Source organism: Falco biarmicus, chromosome 2 (assembly GCF_023638135.1).
Source record: "Falco biarmicus isolate bFalBia1 chromosome 2, bFalBia1.pri, whole genome shotgun sequence".
In the NCBI taxonomy this organism is placed as follows: Eukaryota; Metazoa; Chordata; class Aves; order Falconiformes; family Falconidae; genus Falco; species Falco biarmicus.
Genome location: NC_079289.1, coordinates 24,519,853 through 24,544,680, shown reverse-complemented (window position 1 = coordinate 24,544,680; position 24,828 = coordinate 24,519,853). Strand labels below are relative to the sequence as shown.

The following is a 24,828-nucleotide window of genomic DNA, read 5'->3' as shown; positions in this document are numbered from 1 at the left end:
AACTCCAGCATATGCCCTAGATCCCACCCGTTCCAAGAGCACTGAATCCCAAAATCACAGAAGGGTTGAGGTTGGAAGGGGGCTCTTGAGATCATCTAGTCCTATCCCTCTACTCAAGCAGGGTCAGCCAGACCAGGCTGCCTAGGACTCTGTACAGTCGTGTTTTGAGTACACTCCACAACATCTCTGTGCAACCTGGTCCAATATTTGACCACGCAAATTGATTACCAACTACTGACTAGACAGACACTCGAAAGCACTACATTCAGGAACTTGATATATACTCATTTTGAATTTCCATCTGTCTAGCCTTTTCTATACTAGGGAAGTTAAAAAGGAAATACATTTTAAATACCTTGATCTTCAAAGCAGTTAAATGAAGAGGGTCCCAAGTATGCATTTTTAAAGTAAAAAATTAAGTAGTAGTAGTAGAGTTTTAAAAAAGTGCTTAAGAATTTACTACTGACTCTGCTGTACCTGAAAATAATTAGCATATTTTACTACTATTTCTTTAACATTACTGTCAGTTGTCTTAATATTTCTGTTTAGAGTGGATATAAAACAAATATTCCCCAACATTTTTGCAGAATAAGGACTGTAATGAAGGGAAAAAAGAATGTAAGTGTATATATAATTAAAAAAATAAATGGCTTTTCAGGCCTGCAAGTACAAACAATGAATCAGAATTCTGAATCACCTTAATGGTTATATTAAATCTTTAAAGCGTGAAGTTCCTTGCATCATGACAATAAATCTGGCTTTTCTTTTTCCTGACAATTTATCATCACTAAAATAGATTCAAAGTTAGGGCAAATGTTTTTTCATGAAAGATTCTCCTTCTCCACACTCCCTGCGCTCTAATCTGTATTAGATTACTAATTAGATTACTGCACTCAGCGCCTCACACATGTATACATACATGTATAGTCCTGGCTGGACTAATTAGTAATCTAATGTTAGATTTTTCTCCCCTTTTAAGTTCCCTAGTGTAAAAGAGGCTAGACAGATGGAATTTCAAAGCGGATATATGCAAGTTCCCGAATGCAACAATGAAAAATTCCTTCAAGGTATTAGCACAGTTCACAGACTTCACCTGAGATGATTACTACAAAATTCAAGACACCAGGGAAAATATTCAAGCAAAAATACTTGTAGAAACACCTAGCAAAAATAACCACAACAGCTTAACCCAAGAGGATCTTGTGTCTCAGTAGCCATCTTTCTAACTCCCAGCAGATGTTGCTATATAGACTGAGCTAAATTTTATAGCTCCCCAGAGTTCAGGAGCAATGAGTGAGATTTGGTCAGGGCACGGTAGAGTCAGCTAACAGCAGGAGAGGTCTGCATGCACCATGAGACAACTCCAGCTAAAGCCAACCAGCTGAGCCTGGCAGGAGTATGCAAGCACGGCTGCCCCAGAGGACATTCAGCCTGGCAACGTCCTCAGCTTCCAGCCAGGACTCAACCTGGCTCCACAAAAGGCCAGCCCTCAAGAGCTACCAGTGATGCTTGTCTTGCTGCACACATTGAGTCAAACCCATGGGGTGCTGCCTGCTTCAAGAACCCCACCTCTACAAGGATGGCCAGGACCTGTACAAACAACCATGAGTCAAAGAAATGGGATGCTGCCTCTGACAAGGAACACTGACTTTCCAAGGGACTGATACAAGTGTAACATGGTGTGCACGTGTATGTATACATGTGTGAGGCGCTGAGTGCATTTCCCATGAATTCTCAAAAAAACCTAAATTGAATATATCTTGTATTTGTCTAGCGACTTCCCCAGGTAACACAAATGCTGAAAACTTGTTTGGTCCCATAAGCCTCAAGAGGCACATGGAGATAAGAGGTACGTGTTCAGTAATCTATTGAGGAAACAGCCAAAGTTAAACTGACACAACACAATATATGGAGAAGGTAACAGTGGGGATTTTTTTCCATCTGTAGACAGTTTTTTTCTGGACCTTCACTTTGTTATGCTAGAGTGAAAAAAATCTTTACTTATCCTGATTATGCATGCTAGTTTTTACACCAAAACCATCTATGGATTAAAAAACCGAAACAACCAACCAACCACTGTAATTCCTCTATAAACCACAGAAAATTAAACCCATACATATACCCTCCTCAGGCTTTCACATAATATTATTTCTAGCAATATTAAGCCACAAATCACAGTGAAGGCATTTGAAGTTACAGCCAATACGCTCCAAGCTTATTTGGTCATAACATTGTTTATTTACTACACTGATATGTAGAACAAGTCAATTTGTGCAGGCTGGCTTACAAGATTATATTAGTTACATGTAAAGGAACTTAAAAACTAATTTAAGGAATTATGGTAATCTAATTGCATATTGGCAAAAATGTAGATTAAAAAAAAAAGAATGTGATTTATCACATTATGGGTAACTACCATCCACCAGATCAGTTAATATATTGTGCTTCAAAAATGGCAAAAATCACCTACCTTTAGTAAAAGCACTCCAAAGTCTTTAGACCACTTTAATAGCTAAAGGGATGTGATGCAACAAAACTCAATACCAGACCTCAAGGAGGTGTCAGAGGTGACTTTACCTACCTTCCTAATCAAGTTGATTCTACCTACTCACTTTTGTATTCACTTATCTACAAATACCACGACAAGCACACCAAATTCATCTGTTCAAGACTTGTGTCTGACACAGAGGACAGGAGATTTCAGCTGTTACATCCTCACTGTGTGTTACTACAACATATTGTGAGTTTTTATGATTCTCAAAGACAAACTGTTCTTTAGACAGGCCTTTTATATCCTTTAGGTATCAACAGCTACTAAGTCATTGCTTCCCATCAGCTCAGTCTACTTATTCTGGGTATCCTTGGAGCTGTAGTCTATCATCCTGTTAGGATGACAGGAGGAGGAGTGGCACATACAATTTAGTTTAACCTTGCTGGTGTCTTCCATTATGAAAGCACAGGTTGAATCAATCTGCTGTTGAAACAGAATCACAGACGGGTTGAGGTTGGAAGGGAACTCTGGGGATCATCTGGTCTAACTTCCTGTACTCAAGCAGGGCCACCTATACAGCAGGCTTCCCAGAACCACATCCAGATGGCTTGTGAGATGTCTCCAAGGATGGAGACTCCACAACCACTCTGGACAACCTGTGTCAGTGCTCGGTCACTCTCATAGTAAAAAAGTCTTTCCTGATGGTCAGATGCAATTGACTATCCAAGTGCTTGCCTTGAGGCCTTTATGTAAATCAGACATTCCTCACTGTTTTTTAGTTTTATTGCTGTCCATAATGTCCTTGGTTTTCAATGCAGGTCAGTCTCTTAACATTCCTCCACAGCCTCATGATGCTTTTACACATCTGTTTTCACTCAATATTACACTTGTATCAGTCTCAACAGTTCTGTTACTAGTCCACATCCAGACTGAAGAGCTGAAGATTCATCAGCTATTCACATGCCCCTTGTAGACATTTTATTGTGATTAATGTATACTACCTTTTTATTATGCAGACTGCTGATATTTTAAAATGAATAATGAATGAGCTCATTCTGGTCTAACTCATCTTAGATTTTGTGACTGATGGTCTACTACTGTATATAAGGAATCAGTTATGGACTGTTACACTAAGATGACAATTGCTATGTAAAAAAGCAAAACATTTTCCTTCTAAGGCAGATTGGGACATAATCTGTTATTGTAACAGAATTTACATGTAATGCAAAGGAGAGTTTAAAACTGGTGTAAGGATAGCAACTACAACCAAAAGATTTATGTGTCTATTCTGAGAACATCGATTTGGAGTAGATGCTTCTGAAACAGAAATAAATGGATATTCCAGAGGCCTGAATATATTCAGTCAGTCATTTCAAAGACAGAGTGTTTAAAAATGTAAGACTTCTGAATTATTGTTATTATATTATTACTATCATTTCAGAAAAGAATTATGAGAAAACACAACAAGGCCATGTGACTGCAAAATAAGTAAATATGCTAAAGTAAGACCTGAAGCAGAGTTTAATACACAGTCAAGGTAACAATAAATAGGCAAAACATTTCACACAGGAGATTTTGGCTTCTTTTATTCCAGGCAAAGGATGTACATCAAGCTGATTTTTTTTCTGAACACTAAGAATTCTAAACATCAACACCTTTCGTGTCAGTTTTGTTGCCAAATTTACTTTGTTCCTAGGTGACTGCATTTTTCTTTTGTTCTGCAGGTCTTTTGGTGTTATTTCTTTTCTAGCAGGTAAAGAAAACTGTCTTATCACCAAGACAGTTCAGAAACAGAATGCAAATAAAATATCCTACTATATTAGATCAGAGACAGTCAAACTAACATCAGCCATTCTGTCTGATGATAATCAGAACTGATGACAGACAAGAAAATGGGGATAAGGGACCACACAGCAGACTATATTAATCTTTTTACTGATGCTACATCATTTTCAGGCTATCCACAGAAGGAATCTTCTCTCTGCTCAAATTTAACAGTTCTTCAACAGCTAGACAGACGTTTATACTGCTGACACTCAGCCTCAGCAAAAGAAATCTATCCCACTATTTTAAGCTGTTTGAATACATCTTTTCCAATGTTTGGAGCTCTGAGTCATCCAGGCAGTGTTATAAAATTAAATTCTGGACCACCAAAACTGTTTCATAACTGGGAATTCTAAAACTCTGTATTTATAATTTTGTACTTAGAATTATTCCACATTTCATCTAAAAACCCATTCAAGCACATTCAAAAGAAAGTTAAATATCTAGATTTTTATTTCACCTTAGACCCGTCAAATCTTCCAAGTGTTTCTAGCAGCTTTACAACTTGTATTCTTGTATCTTCTTCACAGAAGAAAATCCATGAGGAGTTCCTACCATAGGTAACAGAGAAGCTAACAAAAGAAATTAACATTTTACTAACAAACTGGCTTATGAGCAGAATGATAGACTCAACCCACATTCCCCAAAAATACTTTGCAATCAATTATTTACTCAAACAGAAACTGAAACTTTTACTGCTTAGAATTACATATCAAAGGACTACAGTAAATGGATGAAGATACTGCCTCTGCTGCTATCTATTTATATAGCACCACTTATTCCAGAAAGAAAGGAATAGAGATACATAAAGAACGTCTGCTTAGAGATGTATAGTACTATAGGTCTAATAGCCACCTATGAATTCAGAAGTTTATAGACAGCAGTTTAAGTTACCTTCCCCTCTGTACCTTAACTTTCTACCAAGAAGCCCCACTGCTGGGCATCTAACACCATTGCAACAATCATGAAAATGCTTAATGACAGGTTCTCTCACAGCTGTTTTGATACTGATCATCCCCAACCTAAAAGCCTTATTAGCTTTTCCAGTACAATGAAACTACACAGACTGAAGGGACTCCCCTACCTTCCTCAAAGCCAACGCTAATCTCAAAGCAGGATATCAGACTCCTTCAGAAATGTCTCATACCTTATTTCTCTACAGCTCCCAGCTTAATTCTTCCAACACTTAACAAAAAAAAAAAGGCCTTATTAATTCATGACACACACAAAAAAAATCCCAGTCTTTACCTGTCTAGTTTCCTTTGCAGGGCTTTTACATTGATTAATTAAACAAATCATCTGAGGAGAGGGATAAGAAAATTAACACCCATAAACATCACATATTTCTTCCTCTACAGCACTGTCTACAGATAAAATTAGCAATGGAAATAAACAGCAGAAATTTAAGTCAGCAAAAATAATCTGAAAAGGGCAATAGGGTCATTTATATTTTAGGGAATGGTATTTGAGTAAAAACCAAAACAAAACACACCAAAACCCAACACCAAACCCACCATCTGAGAACTACTTATGCTAGAACATGTGATACCTTCTTCCTCTGTAGGTCATTTAATTACATGCTAGAAGCACCAGATGGTCACCAGGTGCTGAACTAGTTGTCTTTTTCCATCTGGGACAAGTCATTGTGCTGGCTTGGGCGGGATGGAGTTAATTTCCTCCACAGTAGCTGCTACGAGGCTATGTTTTGGATTTGTGCTGAAAACACTGTCGATAACACTGGGATGGTTTAGTTCCCGCTGAGCAGCGCTTACACAGCACCAAGGCCTTTTCTGCCTCTCACGCTGCCCCACCAGTGAGTGGGCTGGGGGTGCACAAGAGGTTGGGAGGGGACACAAGCGGGACAGCTGACCCCGACTGACTGAAGGGATATTCCATACCACATGACATCATGCTCAGCATATAAAGCTGGTGGAAGAGGGAACAAAGGAAGGGGATGTTCAGAGTGATGGTGTTTGTCTTCCCTAGTAGCCGTTATGCGTGATGGAGCCCGGCTTTCCTGGAGGTGACTGAGCACTTGCCTGCCAATGGGAGGCCGTGAATGGATTCTTTGTTTTGCTTTGCTTGTGCACACAGCTTTTGCTTTACCTATTAAACTGTCTTTATCTCAACCCATGAGTTTTTTCACTTTTATCCTCTGATTCTCTTCTTCATCCCACCGTGGGGATGAACGGGCAAGCATCTGCGTGGGGCTGAGTTGCTGGCTGGGGTTAAACCATGACAGTCATCTTCCTATAACACCACCTTTCCTCTGTGTCTTGCAACAGTATTTGATTATTCACTGCTTTCTGCTTACGATACTTAATCTGCTAAACTATAATAGCCAGAAAAACTCACGATCCATTCATCCCTTTAGTTTATAAAAGCATATGCTTGTTGCCTGCTCAACACTGAAAGCTGAGCAAGTCTTTGCCATTCAAGCAAGCAAACAAGATACAATCAGCTGGGAAAGACGCTTCCTAGCTGTTCCTTCTAAAACTTGCCAAACAAGTACAGAAAGGGCATCAAACACCCTCACGTTTTTACAAATGTATAGTACTCAATGCCTTGTGAAGACTGAAGGCTTTTCTCTCATGCTTTAGTGCTCGGCTAGAACTTCAGGAGATAAATACCTGGATTTACATGAAAGCAGGTGGATGAAGGGCAAGGAGAAAACACTAGAATGACCCCCACAAGAATTACTGCATCCTGTGAATACAGCACCTATAAGTTCACAAAAAGAATGATTTGTTCATCTAGCTATTGATGGACAAACAGAATTATTTTCAAGGCTAAGTATTTAAGTAAGGCCTGCAGAGAGTCTTAAGCAGACCTCACAGCATACACATTTGGAGTTCAGATTCCAAGGAGTCATTAGAGTTACTCTGACAAAGATCCAGTTTTGGGGCAATAATTTAAAAAAGGGGTTTCTTCTCAGCTTAAAGAACATGGTTACTGAGAAGAAATGCAGTGGGCCTTCTTGAGACAGTAAAGGTACTGCGTCATAAAACATCCATTGATGTCTTACAATTACATCTTCTGAAATGAACTATTTTGTCCAAGTTAACCTGTGCCCAAGAACTAAAAATTAAGAATTGTCATAACTATTGAAGCCTCCTTAAAAATGTTAACAACTAAAGAACTGAGGAAAGCCATTCTTCTGAGAGCAGTTTTCTGACAAGAATGCATCATTTATATCACAATTCTGAGCATCATCAGCTGCTGCAGAATGGGCTGATCTCCCTTCTTCTTCTGTCCGTTGAAAAAACTAAACAGTACAAGCCTCACAGCACTGATATACTTCTAAACTACTCCATGTCTTCATTCTGCCAAAAGTGGTAAGTGAAACAGCAGACACAAGGAAATTCATATCCCAGAACTCTCAAGATGGAAATCCTCTACTTATAATTCCTCTTCCAATTTCTGAAGAATTTTCTTCTGCTTTATCACACAAATGAGCATTTGTATTTTTGCTTTTGAGTTTTGCTATCTTGTAAGAGATGCATCTGTAAACCCTGTTACCAAGACATAAATAATTCAGAAGACGAACCACTAGGTCATTGAAACAGGAGCTAAGAAGGAAAAACAAAGATGATTGATAGTTGCAACATCATCTTCCAGTTTTTTCAATTTACTTTAATTCTCCTTTTGCTCCTTTTCACCGTTTACATGTATTTCAAAGATAGCTACTATACAAGCATATTTTCATGTTCCTACACACACAGAAAGCAATAGAAAGCAGACAGAAAAGCATCCTGTCCTGCAACCACTCTGATACAAAAATCTCAAAACAAAAGAAAAACATCCTCTGGAGTAACTCAAATTATATTAGCTAAGTTAAACCTCAAGAGGCTCCAGAGCCTCTGGCATCAATTTCAAATGCAAGTTTTAGGCAAATGATAGCCTGCAGCACCACGTAGCTTAAGGACTTTCTGAAACAAGAATCATTGCTTCCTGACAGCTTGCGACATACTACTGTGTAAATGCAGCCTGTCTTCCTTGGAACCATCTGCATAAGCTAAGAAGAAAACATATTTGAGATCACCTATCTTTTCTGAACATACTAAAATGAAAACTGGACATACAAGCTTCTAAAAAGATGTTGAAATCTACACTTTTTCACTAGAGAGGCATACCACCTCTTAGAAACACTGTATGCAACAAAAGACAGAAACCCCAAAGAGGTATTATTAAAGATTTTTTTTAAAACTATTTATCCACCTCATTCAGCCAAGTAATCTGAGAGGTCAAAAGTTCTAAAATACCTCACACCTTACACTGTGAGAAGTGGGGACCAAACAGGAAAATACACATTTCAAAATGGTATTTCTTTTGACTAGTTTACTTCCTTAATAATTTTAAAACCCACAATCATTTGAAGAAGGTAATTGTTCAGTTACGTTATATTATTGCGTTCTTTAATTTAAAATAGTTTTTTTTGATTTAATTAAATTTAACAGAAAATTGCTTTGGAAAACCAAAAAAAAAAAAAAGAAGTAAAGAAAGAAAGAGAAAAGGTAACATTGCAACTCTCATTCAAAAACTTTACTTCTGAAAAAGAGAGATCTGAGTAATGAATATTTGAATATTTATATTCTTGGTTACAAAAAATTCTGCAAAAAAACCTGGCATTCATCACACTTACTCTCTCATTAATGGTAATATTGTCCATGCACCTTCATGCCCGTCCATCTGATGAATAAGCAGAACCGTAGGTAATTCCTTTAAGAAAAATTAAAATATTTCCATTAAACTTGCATTATATGTGCTTTTTTTCCTAAACTAAACCAACTAATCTTAAAAAGTATTACTCTGGAATGATTACTTAGTTCTTCACTGTTTTTAACCAGCAAGTAGCCCGGCAGAATAGATGATACAGGATGGTACAAAAATGACGTAATGCGCAATTTAGGGAAAGTGCTTCTCCCAGCCCGTAATTTCTTAACTCTCTATTAGATATAAAGCTAATACTCGCAAAGTTAAATGTTTTGTATAGGTCCTATGTAGTAAATTAAGCAACATATCATACTCCTTTATGGTATCATAAAATCCCATACTGTAAAGAAAGACTTATAAATAATGTAGCATATTCTACAAAGGCTTCCATTGGACAATCATGTTACACAGAGCTTATGTGAGAATTCTCACACTTTACTTTGCTGAGTTCAGCTTTAACCTATCACACTAACATCATGACAGAAACCCATGGGTTTATGCAAACGTGAAAATGAGGAGTTAGCATTTTTTCTTCCTGAAAAATCAAAGCAGCTTCCTACAAAGGAAAATATTTTCTAAAATTTCTTTAGTTTTTTGTTACTTGAAATGTCTTCAGTGTGGCAGATCCTGAAGTCTAGCAGACAAGCTATCATTCTGGGGTAGTTCCCAAGAAAACACCCTTCCAACATGGTCCTCTAATAAACCAAACTGCCTAATTTGTAATGCATGTAAAGAGTGTGTGAGAGAGATATATTCTGTACTACATAGGCAGTAGCACTGTTTGCGTGTGTGTGTGTGTGTGTGTGCATCAGGCAACAGGGAGGCCAGCAGTCAACTACTGGATACACTAAGTGCCTAAAGCTACTGAGAGGATCCACAACGTGTGCACATGTGTGTGTGTGTATGTGCAGGAGCACCAGCAACTGGAATGGAACTGTGAGCCATACAGCAAGCCTCACCTGCCCACATGCTGGCAACTGTGGAGACTGGGTATGCAAGACTAGCAACTGCATAGATTGTCAAAGACCAGCTCTTGGAGGCATCCATACTGTAGAGATGTATATTTACATATACACATTCCCTGAAGAGGCTCTCATCCTGACCAGCCAGAAAAGTGAAACAATGTCAGGCCATTGAGCAGTTTGTGTTTGTGGGAGTGCTGTGGTTTCTGCATCAATCTACATCGATGACCATGCATATATGTACATATATTGTGTGCACGTGTGCTTACTGGGAACACCTGCTCAGCCCCGCTACTGGCTGGACCTGCAGCAGCCTTGCCTCTGTCAGGCTAGCAGATTCAGCAGCTCCAACGAAAAACCATCTTGATCTGTCAAGGTCCTAATTCCTTTCCATTTACACCATGCATATGCCAAACATTTCTCTTTGATGAATGCTTCTCATGAATATAAGTCAATTCCATTAACATAAAAGTCACATTTAAACAAAACAAACAAAAAATATTATTTAAGAAAAGCTGCAAGATAAAGTTCACACTGCTTGCTGACTCTGTTAAGTTTTTTAAAGGCAGCTAAGCACAGCACCTAGAAATACATAAAACCTCCAAACTTAATATGCTAAAGAAAACATCTCTACCACTTTAAAGAGTAACTGTGTGTCTCAGGAGTGTATTAACCCTATCAAAAATAATTATCTACTGTTTTAAAAATATGTATGCTATTGTCAATGACCCAAATGAAAAAGAAACTATACCAAAATTCTAACTTAAAACAGCATATTCACCTGCACCTAAAATATCAGTGGTTCTGATTTATAGTTCTATTTCAAGCCAAATCTACCAGACATGTTTCTGTTTAGTTTCAATTTATTGCAAAACCAAGAAGTCCAGAGGTTTTTAGTGGAAGTGGCAAATCTCTGTAACAGTATGCTCAACATCTGGTATTTCACTAAAACGTAACCACAGTAAAACCATAAAAATGTTTGTTTATGGGATTGCAGATAGGAAGACAAAAGGGCAAACCACTGTCTTTACAAGAACATTCATTTTTACAAGCATACAAATCCTGCAGTTATGCTAGTATTTGTATGTGGCCACGTATTTCATGTACAAGAGGAGCCAGAGATAAAAGTAGTTAACATATTCAGTGTCTATATCATACTAAAGGCCAAAGTTGCAATCATTTTAGATAGAAACATTTGTCCATGCAAGAGATATGAAGTAAATTACAGAATCTAAGTAGCTGTACCAAATACCCAAGTATTTCCACTTTAACACAAAAAAATTCCAACTCTTCCCTTTGTGCAGATCAAAGGAGTAATGATAAGGAAAATACACTCTTTCTTAAGATAAATCTGATACTTTTGCAACATGTCTTTTCTTTTTGACATTCTCATAACCACGCTCTACCCAACTTCCTCTAAAACATGAAAATACATGCCCTGTAAATATCTTCCCTTCCACTCATCTCTAATAATGCATCAATTCCAATTTGATGTTTAAAACACGCTATACAGGTAAAACAGCCTCTTACAAAAATACAGGAGGATCTCTGTTGCTTTTCCTTTCTCATTTTATGTATTTTCACTCTGAACCTAGTGGAACGGGGCTACCCATTAATTTTATTTATCCTACCTTCAGTACAAGGACAGAAATAAGGCAAAATGTACCTGATGTCAGCTTTGGGGAGTGAAAGAGCACGTGCAGTCTAGCTTCCATGTATCTCATAAAACTCTCCTACAAATGCATCCCATACCTTGTTCTGTATTCACTGGTTATTTTATCTTGAAACTATTGTTTCCACAGTTACAGAGCCAATATGCTTTCATGCATATTAACCCTTCACATATGACACATGTCAAATTAAATCTAAATAGATTAATCACTTTTGAAGACCAAGAAACTACCACCTTCCGCACATTCACAACTCAGCTGACTAAAAGGCCAAAACGAAAAAATGTCATCACTTGTGATCTAGAAATATACTATAAGATATTTTTACCCCAAATACCACCTACTATATCAGCACAGTGAGAGCAGTAATACCTGCCACATTATAATTGCAAACTCTACACAAACAGAAAAACTACGTGTGAATAAAGGGGTTAGATCCACGTCTTCAAACAACTTCGGCACACCCTCGTGCATACCTTTAAAATCACTTAGTACTATTTATACAAGTACAAAAATGCTAGTGACATGCTCAATTTCACAACAAATCAACAGCAGAAATGAAATCAAACTCTGGTTCTTGAATCTAAACATTAAAAGTCCTCTTCATTAACACATGAACAACCTTGGGGAAACAGCATATTCAGTGAAGACAAAGATAATTCAGGATAAAAGAATTTTTAAGAAATAGAATTGCTAACCTGAAATGAATATCTGAAATCTTTTCATACTACATGCAACCTCATATTCATCTACCAAAGCCTCTATGAGAAATGCACAGTTTACAGAGAACAAACCTGTATGGTGTAAAGACAAAGGCTAAGATTTCATAGACTACAAGGCCAAAATTGACCTCTGTAAGCACCCAGGAAGGCAGAGATCATCCCAAGATAAAACAGGATTTCCAGAGCCACAGCCAGGTCACATCCTCTAAGACCTGCCTTGCAGAGCTGCATTTGTTTTGTTTTCCTGCAGAATGGAGTCCACCAAATTTCATCGAAGCATAACTAAACCTTGCCCTAAGCATATGGTTTAGTGAGAACATGCGCTTAAGAACATAATTCAAACTGAATGTTGCTCACCACTATTTATTCTATGACCTATGTGACATAATATTGCAAGTACCACATATACACAGATGTGGAAATGCGGTAAAATGTAAAACATGACAATAATATGTTTATTATTGTATTACTGAATCACCTGATCACAGCAATCACCAAACTTATAAAACATTATAGAAAAATACAGTAGTGTATTGGAATCTGCTCTTAATAGGTCTAGTATATTGGTATCTGCAGGTGTCTTGCACATATCCCTGTGCTTTGTATAATAAACTGCCTAATGCAACCCAGGACTGGGAGACAGGAGTGGGGAATCTAAATCCTAGACACTGTTGTTGAATCACACAGCTCCCAAATTGGAAATATCTTCCTAGTTTTTGCTCTACATGCTCTACAAGCACTTAACGTTTTCCCTACTTTTTTATCTTCTTTTCAGAAATTAATCCTAAATTCAGAGCTAGTCTATCTATCTTCTTCTCAGCCCTCCCTTAGGAGGCTAAATAAGCCAAACTCTTCCTGTCATCTGACTACTCTGACAAAGTAAAGCTGTGGAATACACACTGAAGTCTCCCTACAGCTTTATTTTCATAAACATACCACTTCTGTAGACACCCTGAAGGATTTCTAAAATGACAAGAAGTAAGAGCAAGTCCCCTACGTCTACACCCAGTACGTCAATTTGCTAGGAATTGCCTGTCAAATACTACACTGTACACGACATCTTCTCCATATTCCAATGCTAAAATGTTGAAAACTACAATATACATTTCAAATATTTTCCATGTTTTAAAGACCTAAGTATCAATATTTGTCAGAGCATCAAGTCCAAGAATCCAGAGCCAAACATTATTTCAGTATATCCCTTGAAATAAAACCCACAAATGATTTAAAGTACTATTTTACAATACATCTGTAACAAAAGTACTTTGTTTCTGTTTAACAAGTCAGTTATTTGGGAGCTTCTCCAAGATGGTCATGACCTTTTCAACCTTCGCTCTATTTCTCCCTTTAAGTTGTTTTCATAGAATCATATAATAGTTTGGGTTGGAAGGGACCTTTAAAGTTCATCTAGTCCAACCCCCCTGCAATAAGCAGGGACATCTTCAACTAAATTAGGTTGCTCAGAGCCTCGTCCAACCTGACCTTGTGTGTTTCCAGGGATGGGGCATCTACCACCTCCCTGGCCAACCTGTTCCAGTGTTTCACCACCCTCGTCATAAAAAATGTCTTCCTTGCATCCAGCCTGAATCTACCCTCTTTAGCTTTAAAACCATTACCCCTTATACTATCACAACAGACCCTGCTAAAGTTTGTCCTCATCTTTGTTATACTATCACAACAGACCCTGCTAAAGTTTGTCCTCATCTTTGTTATAAGACCCCTTTAAGTACTGAAAGGCCACAGTAAGGTTTTAAAAAACCCCATGTTGGTTGCAAAGCATAATATCAAATAAAAAGGCATTTTGTAGTCCTTCTGCTCCTCAGGAAGCCTGAAGTAATAAAGTATAATCTGCTATTTTCCATTAGAGAGAATCTCTACTTCTGTTCTACCCTCAGATGCCTGGTGATCATTTTAAAGAAGAAACGAATTTTTGTAATCTAGTATGTGCAGTTTCAAAGGGTTCAGGCGAAGGCCACAGCAGTACCCTGCTTTCATAAACCAAGAGCAAGATGCTGTTAAGTCTGTCATCAAATGATCTTACATTAAAGAAAAGATGGTAACATTTACTCAATCATGTGGAGGTAGAAACTGCAACTTAAGAAAATTATTTGAAGTATTCCTGACTAACTTCAGATAAGAGGGAAAAAAAAAAAAGAAAAAAAGAAAAGTTTTAATGAAGAGGAAGTAAATTCCTTTTTCCTACTGTACATTATATTGAAATCCTCAGAACACAGCTTAGCTGCCAGAAAATAGACTTGAATGTATAACCAAAGCACTGACTCCTCTGTGCTTGCACACTAGATTCAACAACTCTTTGCCTGGGAAAATAGCTACAGTACATATTTGTAAGTGAAGGGAATTTTTAAGGCAGTTAGCTGGTACAATAATCCTTATGCAATAACTTATTTAATCATCGAAAAGAAGTCTTTCTACTACAATGTATTTCTGTCTCAAAAACCTGTAATTATCACTGATGTAACTTTTTCAAGTAGGAAAAATGCTGATAGCCACTCATTTTTTATTTTACTGGGTTTTTCTTCAACAATGGTGGAAGTAAATTTCAGCATGCATATTACAGTGTTACCAATGTTAACTTGCTGCCTAGCCTTCCCGCAATTAGAAAATCAGTAAAAGGTCCAGTTATCGAGAAAGAATTCATCTGTTGTCAGTAATAATCAGTGTTAATTTGGTTTGAATTATGTTTATGTGACACCACAGATTTTCCTCAGCCACTAGTACAAACAACTGTCCTGCAGCAAAGTGCAAAGCAGACTTACGTGCTTATGTTTTCCGTTATCAGGAGCACTAAATGTGTCAACATCAACACAATTGCTTCCAATCTTGTAGATGAAAACCTGACTAGATCATGATTCCAGATGACCAGGACATGAGAAAACTCAAACTACTATGTTGAAAATATACATATTTTTTCAAAATATACATTCATCAACAAATGAATAACGCACCCCCCAATTAGTCAAAAAGCATAAACCACATCTAATTTCATCTCTTTTACTCTAGACTGGGCTACATGTTTCAAAGATCAAAATGAAGTCCAGAATCTTTGATTAGTGCTTGCTGATAGAGTTGTCAACTCCTGACTTTTCAAACCGAACAATATAAAAAAATAATTCCATTCTTGTAATTATGGAGATGTGAATAACATTCAGTTGTATCAATTCATTTCAAAATTATTATCATAAATCTTAATACCTACAAAAAAAGACTTGATTATTAAATAAATTTCAAATCTAACCACAAGATTGAGACCTAGACCAAAAGCAGCTCCTACTGCTTCCTAACACAACCTCATATATTCAGTCTAGGTTAGTCCATTTTTGTGCATTTTTTCCTACTCACCACATTATCTTGCATCATGAGTGCACACATTTTGTTCCTTTGGGATGAAACTAAACCAAAGGATGTGCTGCAACTGCTAATGGACGTCCAGTCCATAGAACCAGGTCAGAACTAGTCCAAAGTAAAACTCTGAAACATTATGGAACATGAGCACTAGCACCTCAGCAACTGCACTGCTCTACACGTTTGCTCCTATTGCACTGCACTACTTGATAATGTAGAAACAGTCCAGATAAGCAGTATGGCACAGCTGCTGCTTTTCAGTTAACCAGGATTTAATAAAATAGTAATAAAAGTTACATGGAGTTTAAGTCAGTCTAATATTTAGTTTAAGCAGCAGTCTGAAATTTGAAAACTAAGACTTTAAATTTGCTAATTAAAAAGTTACAATTTTCATTCAGTAAAAGAATACTTAATCAATATAAGAGTTCTCACCAATTTACTCTGCATTTAATTTTCTTTTTCCTCCCCTAGAATTCACTATCTTCCCTGTTCTGTTCTTTTGAGAGTTAGTGATCACCCACATCCTGAAGCAAGTCTTATTTTGTAACAAAACAAAAAAGATGTGGAAAAATCTGGAAAATTTTTGAGTGCTTATTATAATAAATGATTCCAGAGATAGGCATAATGAGCCAATAGTCTAGAATGACAGCAATATATTGCAGTAAAGTGCCATTTGTTTGCTTATCACTTGTGTGGATAAAAAGCAGTAAGGAACACTGTCTTCACAGGTCCCAGTTCACAAGAATTCCTAATAAAAGCAATCATACAGAAGACAGAGATGTGGCATACAATACCAGCTATTATTCTTGAAAGTAGGTATTAATGGTGAACCATAATAATTATGCTGCCAACTGATATGAATAACATCATTTAGAACGTTTAAGATAGGACTTTATTACTGTGTCTGATAATAGTGTGCAAAGTGAGTTTTTACTTAAAAGCATAATCTTCCTCAGTCAGAACAAACACATAAAAACATTTCAACAACGAAATTAAGCCATATATGGGGTTCCCTTGATTCTTTTCTTATTAGCAAGCTGTCCTTTCAAAATCTGTTAAGTCTTTTCTAACATTGGATGGTTTGTAAATTCCACATGTCATACACACAAATGGACGACGGTTTACTTCTGTCTTGTGCTCTTCTCTCCCTTTAATCTATGGAAAAAATATAAGCTATTAACATTCAACTTTTTATAGCAATATCTATGGAAATTCTTAGCCTCACAAAGTTTTAAGTGTTTTCATTTCTTAGTAGATTTTTATATTCACAGACAAATAAGCCTGGAGCATCTTTCACTGACAGCAAGTTCAAGGCAGTCACCTCCCTAGTTAATGTGATACATGGGGCAGCAGGTCCCTCCCACCCTTAAAGTGGTGTAAAAGTAAACCTAAAACACATTTTTTCTAACTAAGGAAGAAAGGAAGAAGAGAAGCATCCAGAACAGCAGAGCAGAAAGAAGCTTCCACAAGGCAATAAATATGGTAGATGTGTTTCAAGTATTAGTATAAATGCTCAGGATAACTTACAAGAGCAAAGAAACCTGTCAACAGGTATGGGTTTTAAGGGTTTAAATCTGATGATTTAGTAATTCTAGTCCCACATATACTTGAGAGCAGTGAATATGGCACTCTATTCAAAGATGGCTGAGAATTTTAACATAGCAGACAGCAGCCACAGTGGAAGAGGAAACTTTAAACCAATCTCTTATTCTTTACTATAAAGATAAACCTTAGTGAAATTGTCTTGTTCAAATCCTATTATGTATGCAGAGACTGCTGCAGAAGAGACTGAGAGGCACCTTCGCCTAAAGCACTTTAAACTTCCCAATTTCATGTATATATTTTGCAGTGAGATAAGAAGTCATCACTGTGAGGTGACAGATCCTAGTTTCTACAGAAATGTGGTTACCAGATATTTGACTGGGAAAAGCAGATATATAAAAACAGTATATGATGTGTGAGGGAGGGCTGAGAGGAGCCCATTCATCACTACTAAAACATTTAAAAGATCTTATTAGTGCAGAATTATCCAACTTCTACAAATTCCTTCAAATGTACTGAATATCTATTATGGGAAGATGATCATATTCACCTTCCAGCATTACAATGTAGGTAACTTTCACAGTTTTAATAGTCAATGGGCTAGACATCAATTTTGCTATTAATAGCCTAGTAATTATCAGAAAGATTCTGGTACCTTTGCAGAATGAGAAGGAAGGGCATATCAGAAAGTCAGAGACCAAACAAAAGAAAAAGGTAAGAGAACAGCTCAAAGAAAGTAAAGACAAAAAAAAGTCCTGCAAGATAACCCTGAAGAGATTCAAGACAACTCTGAAATACATTTTCAAAACTAAATAGTAATTTTGTACACTTTTCATGAAACACATTCAAAAGGTTTGATTTTCAGAACTTAGAGGCACCTCACCCTTCAACATATCCGAGTTGAGAAGCATCTCAGAAGCTGAGCACCCAAATAGTGAGGTCCCAAAATAAGCAGGCAACATTTTAAAATGCAAATCCTAAAATAAATTAAGCATTATGAAGACAAACTATGGACTTAAGAGGAAAAAAAAATTACCCAAGAACATGTTGATATCAGAAAAAGTATCACTTGTTAGCTTACATACATCAGAAAACAAACAAATGCCGATGTTAATACCGATAAGGAAGGGGAAATGTGAGCTTCATACACTAACCACTTAAATGCACACACCTACTACAAGGCAAGGCTTTTTTATACTGCAAGCTCTACTCACATAATAAAAGTGAAGTTTTATGGACAGATTTGTAAAATAAGCATAAATATGAACGTTTTGGATGATGTTACAAATAGAAGTCAGACAAAAGCAAAAGGGAAGAGAAGAAAGGTTGGATAAAATCAAGGTCCAATGAAATTTAGAGGAATCTGAAATTGAGGGCATCTGAAATACTACATTAATCCATCACTTTGTCTTCTGTCTTTTTAACAAGAAACACAAATTATACAAGGCATAAATATGCATGTTTTGGAGAAAATTCAACTAATATGGCAATATTTAGGTGTTCATCTTTTAAATGCAAAATATTGTTTAAAGTGGAGGGCAGGGGGAAGAAAAGGACAAAGAAATCTTGTTTCCAGAACTTTTTCTTCATAAACCAGAGATTATACAGGGCTTTTAGTAGTTACTGGTACTGCCATCTCACTCAAGCAATACAGACAGAAAAAAGCATCACAAAACAACACATACTGGGTACTGTGATACTTCAAAATTTTTGGACAAGGATTTGTGTGGTTTCAGAACATCACCAGTAACAGCTGGAACTTCTTCCTTCCTCTCTTTCACAGCAGTACCATGTTCCCCAATACTCAATTATTTTTGAGTCCATGAGGGACTCCCTGCAGGGACTTCACTTCTTTTGAGAAAGTAAGAGTGCCAGATGCTCCAGATACCCCACAAGCACCTCTGCCCTCACCACAGAGAAATGCAGGACTTGTCATCTCAACAAGATACCTTCACACAGTCTATTGCCAGTCACATGCCAGATTCATCATTTTGCTGTGGCAGAGTCCTGCTGATCAATCAAAGACTAGTAAGACCTGGGCCAAGTACAGTGGTGTACAAGATTAGTATCACAGATGTCATGCCAGTTTCTTCCCCAAAGCTCTGGTATAGACTGGCATCCAGTGTTTGTTCTACAAAGAGGGAAAAACAATGGAAAGCTAATAGAGAAAGTATGCTAAAGAGCCTAATAAAAGATAATAAATAAAGATAATAAAAAAATAATAAAGAGATAAACTTTTACATCTTAAGGAATAAACATTTTAAGAACTATGGTGAGAAGCACATTTAATGAGGCTACAGGATTTATTTGACATGACTAAATCCTTGCAGAAGAAAACTGTTGCTAAGAAGAAAACAGATGGCACACTAAAATTTTACAAAGAAAAAAACCCACTAGATCTAATAACACTGTGAAATAAAATAATTTCAAGTTACGCATAAAACATCCCTGTTCTAACTGAAAAAACAGGGTAGATCTTGATATTGTGGAAAACCTGCCATAAAGATTAACTGTTGTAGACATGGAAATGGAGGGGCAGGACAGAATGTAGCTCAATGCTTCCCTTAAATATCATCAGGTAAACCGTGTTAAAACTGCAAGATCTAAAATGAATCACCTGATCAGTGTCAGCTGGAAAACAGCTTCCATGTCATGGGAAGCTATTATAGGAGGGAGAAGAGGAAATAGGGTTTTCAGACTAGAATCTATAATTTGAGCAAGTAATCTGGAAGTTGAGGCAACAGATATATTATGGATTGCACTGCATTTATGGTAGTAGTTTTGAAAGGTCTCAAGCAAATTACGTCTATGAATATTTTGTCTGAATATACAGATCAGTTTAAAGACAACCCAGATGCAGTGAATGAGCAATCCTTCCACTAAATTTTATAACCACAACATTATGAAAATGCATGTGAGCATTGCAGTAAGGGAACAGTTCAGACCTACTCCAGGAACCGTTGGGAATTTTTAGCTGTAGAGCTTGTTGTTGATCAGGAAGAGGAATGTATGCCTATTCATTCGTGAAATACATCTAACATGGAATAAAGTAAGGAAAGAACTACTACAGGCCAAGAAAAACCTAGATATATTTTCAGAGTTGTTTCCATCGTAGCCTGATAGTATTTAAAAAATCTCTTTCAGGTGAGATACAGATGTCAGAATTCATTGCGGGAATAGTACCAAACAACAACAGAGGAATACTTAAACAGGCTTTTGGACAACAGAACTTCAGCTAGCTTCACTCCAGCGTCTGAAATGATATGTGGAAGCAGAGCTAGGAAGAACTTCAGAGAACATTAGTTCACCCAGAACAGGAATGCATGTCCCACTGGCAAATTAGGAAAAAAAAGATACAGTTTACAAATTCCCTGAAAGTAGTCTCTCACAGATGGCCAAAACATGAGCAGGAACAATTTGGAGAGAGATCATTTCAGATAGGAATATGGTGATGGCTTAACATATACACATTAAAATTCAAGCAAACTAATTATACTTCTTTTTCCCTCTCCATCACTTTAACAAGAGATCTTCCATATTATTGAAATAGCGCAGTGTTGCCATCAGTACAGCCTAGGCAATTAAAAGTAACAGATTTTTAAAGCACACATGCCATGCTCAACAATTGGCACTTTGGCAACAGATATTGTGGCCATGAATCTAATGACATAATAAGATAAAGCTGAGATAGGCACCAGAGGCTTTCAACCTTACAGTAGCTAGATACTGAGTTACAGCCAATGTATGTTGGAAGAGAAAAATAGAACCTTCTGTAGGCATGATTCTGTAAGATAACAAAAGGGACTGAACTTCTGAGGCACAGACTACTGGCATCATTTTCGCTCCTGCTGTGCTTCAGGAAACAGGATTTTTCAAAATTGTTTTAAATAAACAAGAATATAACTATAGGATGCTCCTAACATTTGTCACCTATTTTCATGCTAGCCAAACTGGAAACTGGGAGACTGACGAAGAAACAATATTATGAACATTTAATGAAGATGTTAACTAAATCAAGTATTTAATTCAAGCTACATAATATGGAGATTTTCTATGTACAGTTCCACACTTTTGATTGTATTTGTTTCTTTTAAATTGATGTCAATAATCACTACAGTAATAGTCCTCAAACTCACAAATAAGCAATATTCCCCTTTATATGAAGGGATAATTTAAATCTATGAAACTTCTATGAGAAGGCAAAAAATACGGGATTTTGCTCAAAACAAACAAAAAATACTGCAAATCATAGTTTACAACACTTCTATAAAACAGAGGTCATAGTTCACATCATTTATTATTCATACAGAAATATGTGATGCTAATTTTCGTTTTCCAATACTCCATGGTACCAGTCTTAAAATCTTATTCTTACATTCTTGGTTTATTGTTGTTTCTAGTTTTTTTAACTCTAATCAACAGTACTAATCTGCTGTATTTCTTCTGGTTAATATACATAGCATACCATTTAATTTCTAGGTTTTTCAGGAAAAATAAGTTTCCTGAACATAATGAACTGACTGAGGGTATTTGATATAAGAACCCTCAAAGACAAAACAAGCAAACAAAAAAACCCCACAGGCATTTACTCTACCAGACCAGTTTCCATAAAGAAATACACAGACTTTTGCCTTCAAAACAATGTCACCATCCAGGCAACTGAACAGCATTAAGTGCATCTAACAGTATTTCAGCTAAAATATATCAGTTTTCAAAACCTGAATTTTACCTGTTTTCTAGTCTTAAACATAACAACCAAAAAGTAATCCTGGTTTTAAAATTTTTTAAGATGACAGAAAGGGAACAGACCCAAATATTATCATTTCACACTCTTGACAACTTCCTTATTCTTATCTGGTGTTTCCCTAGGAACGCCTAGTTTACAGAGCTTCTTAAATGCTCAGAAATGTCAGAAAATTAAGGAAATTGGTAAAAATCTTAAGGAATTATCTTCATTGCTATGTTCTAACTTAAGCATTTTGGTTACTTTTCAATAAATAGCTGTGGAATATGCTTTTAAGTATGAAAGCAATACCAACGTCTGCTGGTGACTGGAACTACAGATGAGTTTCACATGATGGAAGTGTTTTAAATACACAGTGAAAGAAAATACATTGACAAATTACTTGTAAAGATTAATGTAAAATACGTATGGATGATTTAATCAATTTTAAAGCAACAAATCTACCAGCTGGCTTCCACTTCTCATTTTAAAACAGCAAAAAGTAGTAACTAATGAATTTTTATGGACTAAACATCTATTGTCTGGTCCTGTGACAACAGGCAAGTGAACCTGATGATTCAGTTGATCCAGTCCTTTGTTTCTACACAGCAGTTGTCCTTTAAAACACAAGGATTTAACTTCCTTTGCTGAGAGTAATTGTTACATATGTATTCTTTTTAATGAAAAATGTCAACTTCAACTGTTGATGTGTAGGATTGCAGAGATCTTCTCTCCCTTCTGCAATAATTAGCATTATTGGGTCATGCCTCACAGTGGCCTACAGTGGCACCATGAGTTAACAAAAACAATCAAGACCTACCAAGTACATGCTGGCTATGCTCATTTTTTTTCCTACACATTGATGGCTTTCCCCTTCTCCCATATTTCAGGTTTGAGATTTTTGGTGTGATGTATTTCCAGCCTGCCTCTCTAAGATTCCATGAATGCTGTTTAACAGGTACCTCTTAATACTGAAAAAGCATCACCATTTCAGCATTCCCATAAAGGAATCTCCTTAATTAGACAATAAACTTTTTTAAAAGCCAGTTCAGTTTGCTCAAAGCAGAAGTATTTACAGATACAATTATTTGATTACAAAAAGGATTCTAGCTCTCTCCCATAAAACATGCCTAAATTTCTGCCTCACTGAAACTATTTATACTTCCACTTACTGTTCTTTTCATCATTCATATTCTGCAACATTACAGAATCAACGAAAATCCTTGTTTTTAACAACTGAAGCCATAATCCTCTTTGTATACACTGTATCTGAACATTTGTCTCAATCCCAAAGAGGACTCAGAAAGAGCAGAACTCTGCAGAACAAAGGCTGTTCACATGAACTGATTTCATTAAGGGATTAAAAATTGCATTTAGAATGGATTTAATTACAGCAGGTCTGATAAGCTTGGATAAATGAAGCCTGAAACATCCAGGAATCTGTCTGATTTAAGCACTCCAGGGATAAGATACATAAGACAATTTAAATCAGACTTCTTCTGCCTCTACAACAAAGAACATGGAATTGAAAAATAGGTCAAATAACCTCACAGCAAGCTATTTCATATCAGGTGATGTGTGTGCTTCTTACTTTTGTTTTATTTTTATTAAAGACAAAGAAAATAAAGCACTGTTTATGTTTATGTCCACTTAAATTTCAATGTAAGTTTCTTAAAAACCTCTTCCCTCTAGGCTAATACAAGTAAAATTTCTATTAGTGTCAGGTTAAAGTCAGACTTATACAACATGCAGCTCCCAGGCCAGCACGGCCCACCACCAGGTGAGAGGGTTCAGTCTACAGCGGGGTGGCAGAGGAACAAGGAGTAGTTAGGGAACACCACAGAGGGAGCCAATGCTGATGTGGGCAAGAGAAATGTGGAAGACTATTGCTGTAGGAAGTACGGAATCCTGTGTTAGGATTTTCATGTTCACACACGCTGCTACTCTATTGCCACAATGCTACAGTTGTGCAATGAAATTCTGACAAAATCTAAATTACAGCACCTACATTGGCTCTAACAAAATACTCACCTAAAATTATTCAATTACTTAAATGAGTATGTTTTCCATTTCATAAAGAAAATATTTTTTTAAAAAAAAGCACACTACAGTCATATTGGAAAACTGTATTTTTCAAAGTCTGTCTTGTTAACACTTTTGCATCAAATGCCATCCAAACAAAAACAGCCGTTATACGAAAAGGTAGAAAGTTCAAATTAAAATTATTTAGTGATATATCACAGCATACAATCAGTAAATACCCAGTGGAACAGGTTTGTTTATAAGCACACAGAAGACAATCACCAAAAGGAATAAAATAGATTTGAAAAAAGGCATAATGGAAAATGGTATTTTTAGTAAAATGCAGTAAAAACATACATAACAAGGTGCAATCTATTTAATCTAAACATACCTTTCCAAGATCTGCAGCCTGATTTAAAATATCTCTTTTTAGATCTTCTGCTCTCTTGGAATGAAAAGAATTACTTTGACTCTGGATGATAAATACAATTTCTTTTAATTCTGTGAACCAGAAAATAAGAAGATTTAAAGACAAAAGAAGTTATTTTCAGTTTTGCTCCCAAGCTAGTAAGAACCCAGGTGTGTGTGGAGAGGGAATCTATTACATAGCAAACTATTTCTTTAGTTATATAAACATTTCATGAAATAGTAAGAAGGCATAATTTAACATACAAAAAAACCCCAAAGCAGTCCTTTTAAGAATAAACGTATAAAAAGCATGACATGACTAGGAGATTTGCAGCAGATCTTATGGACACCATTAACAGTAGCCATATTCATGAAGTTGCTTTTTCTC

At 36.5% G+C, this 24,828-nt stretch overlaps 1 protein-coding gene across 4 annotated transcripts in view; it reads right to left on the bottom strand.

Moving 5' to 3' along the window:
• Positions 1 to 24,828, bottom strand: part of B3GLCT (beta 3-glucosyltransferase) — a 69,649-nt gene that overhangs the window by 25,959 nt on the left and 18,862 nt on the right. For all 4 annotated transcript variants that reach the window (XM_056328590.1, XM_056328591.1, XM_056328589.1 and 1 more), the window contains 3 exons: positions 24,424 to 24,533; positions 8,958 to 9,034; positions 4,776 to 4,887 (listed from right to left, as the gene is read on the bottom strand). In XM_056328590.1, the coding sequence (XP_056184565.1) occupies positions 4,776 to 4,887; positions 8,958 to 9,034; positions 24,424 to 24,533 (299 nt within the window). The remainder of the gene's footprint in view (positions 1 to 4,775; positions 4,888 to 8,957; positions 9,035 to 24,423; positions 24,534 to 24,828) is intronic.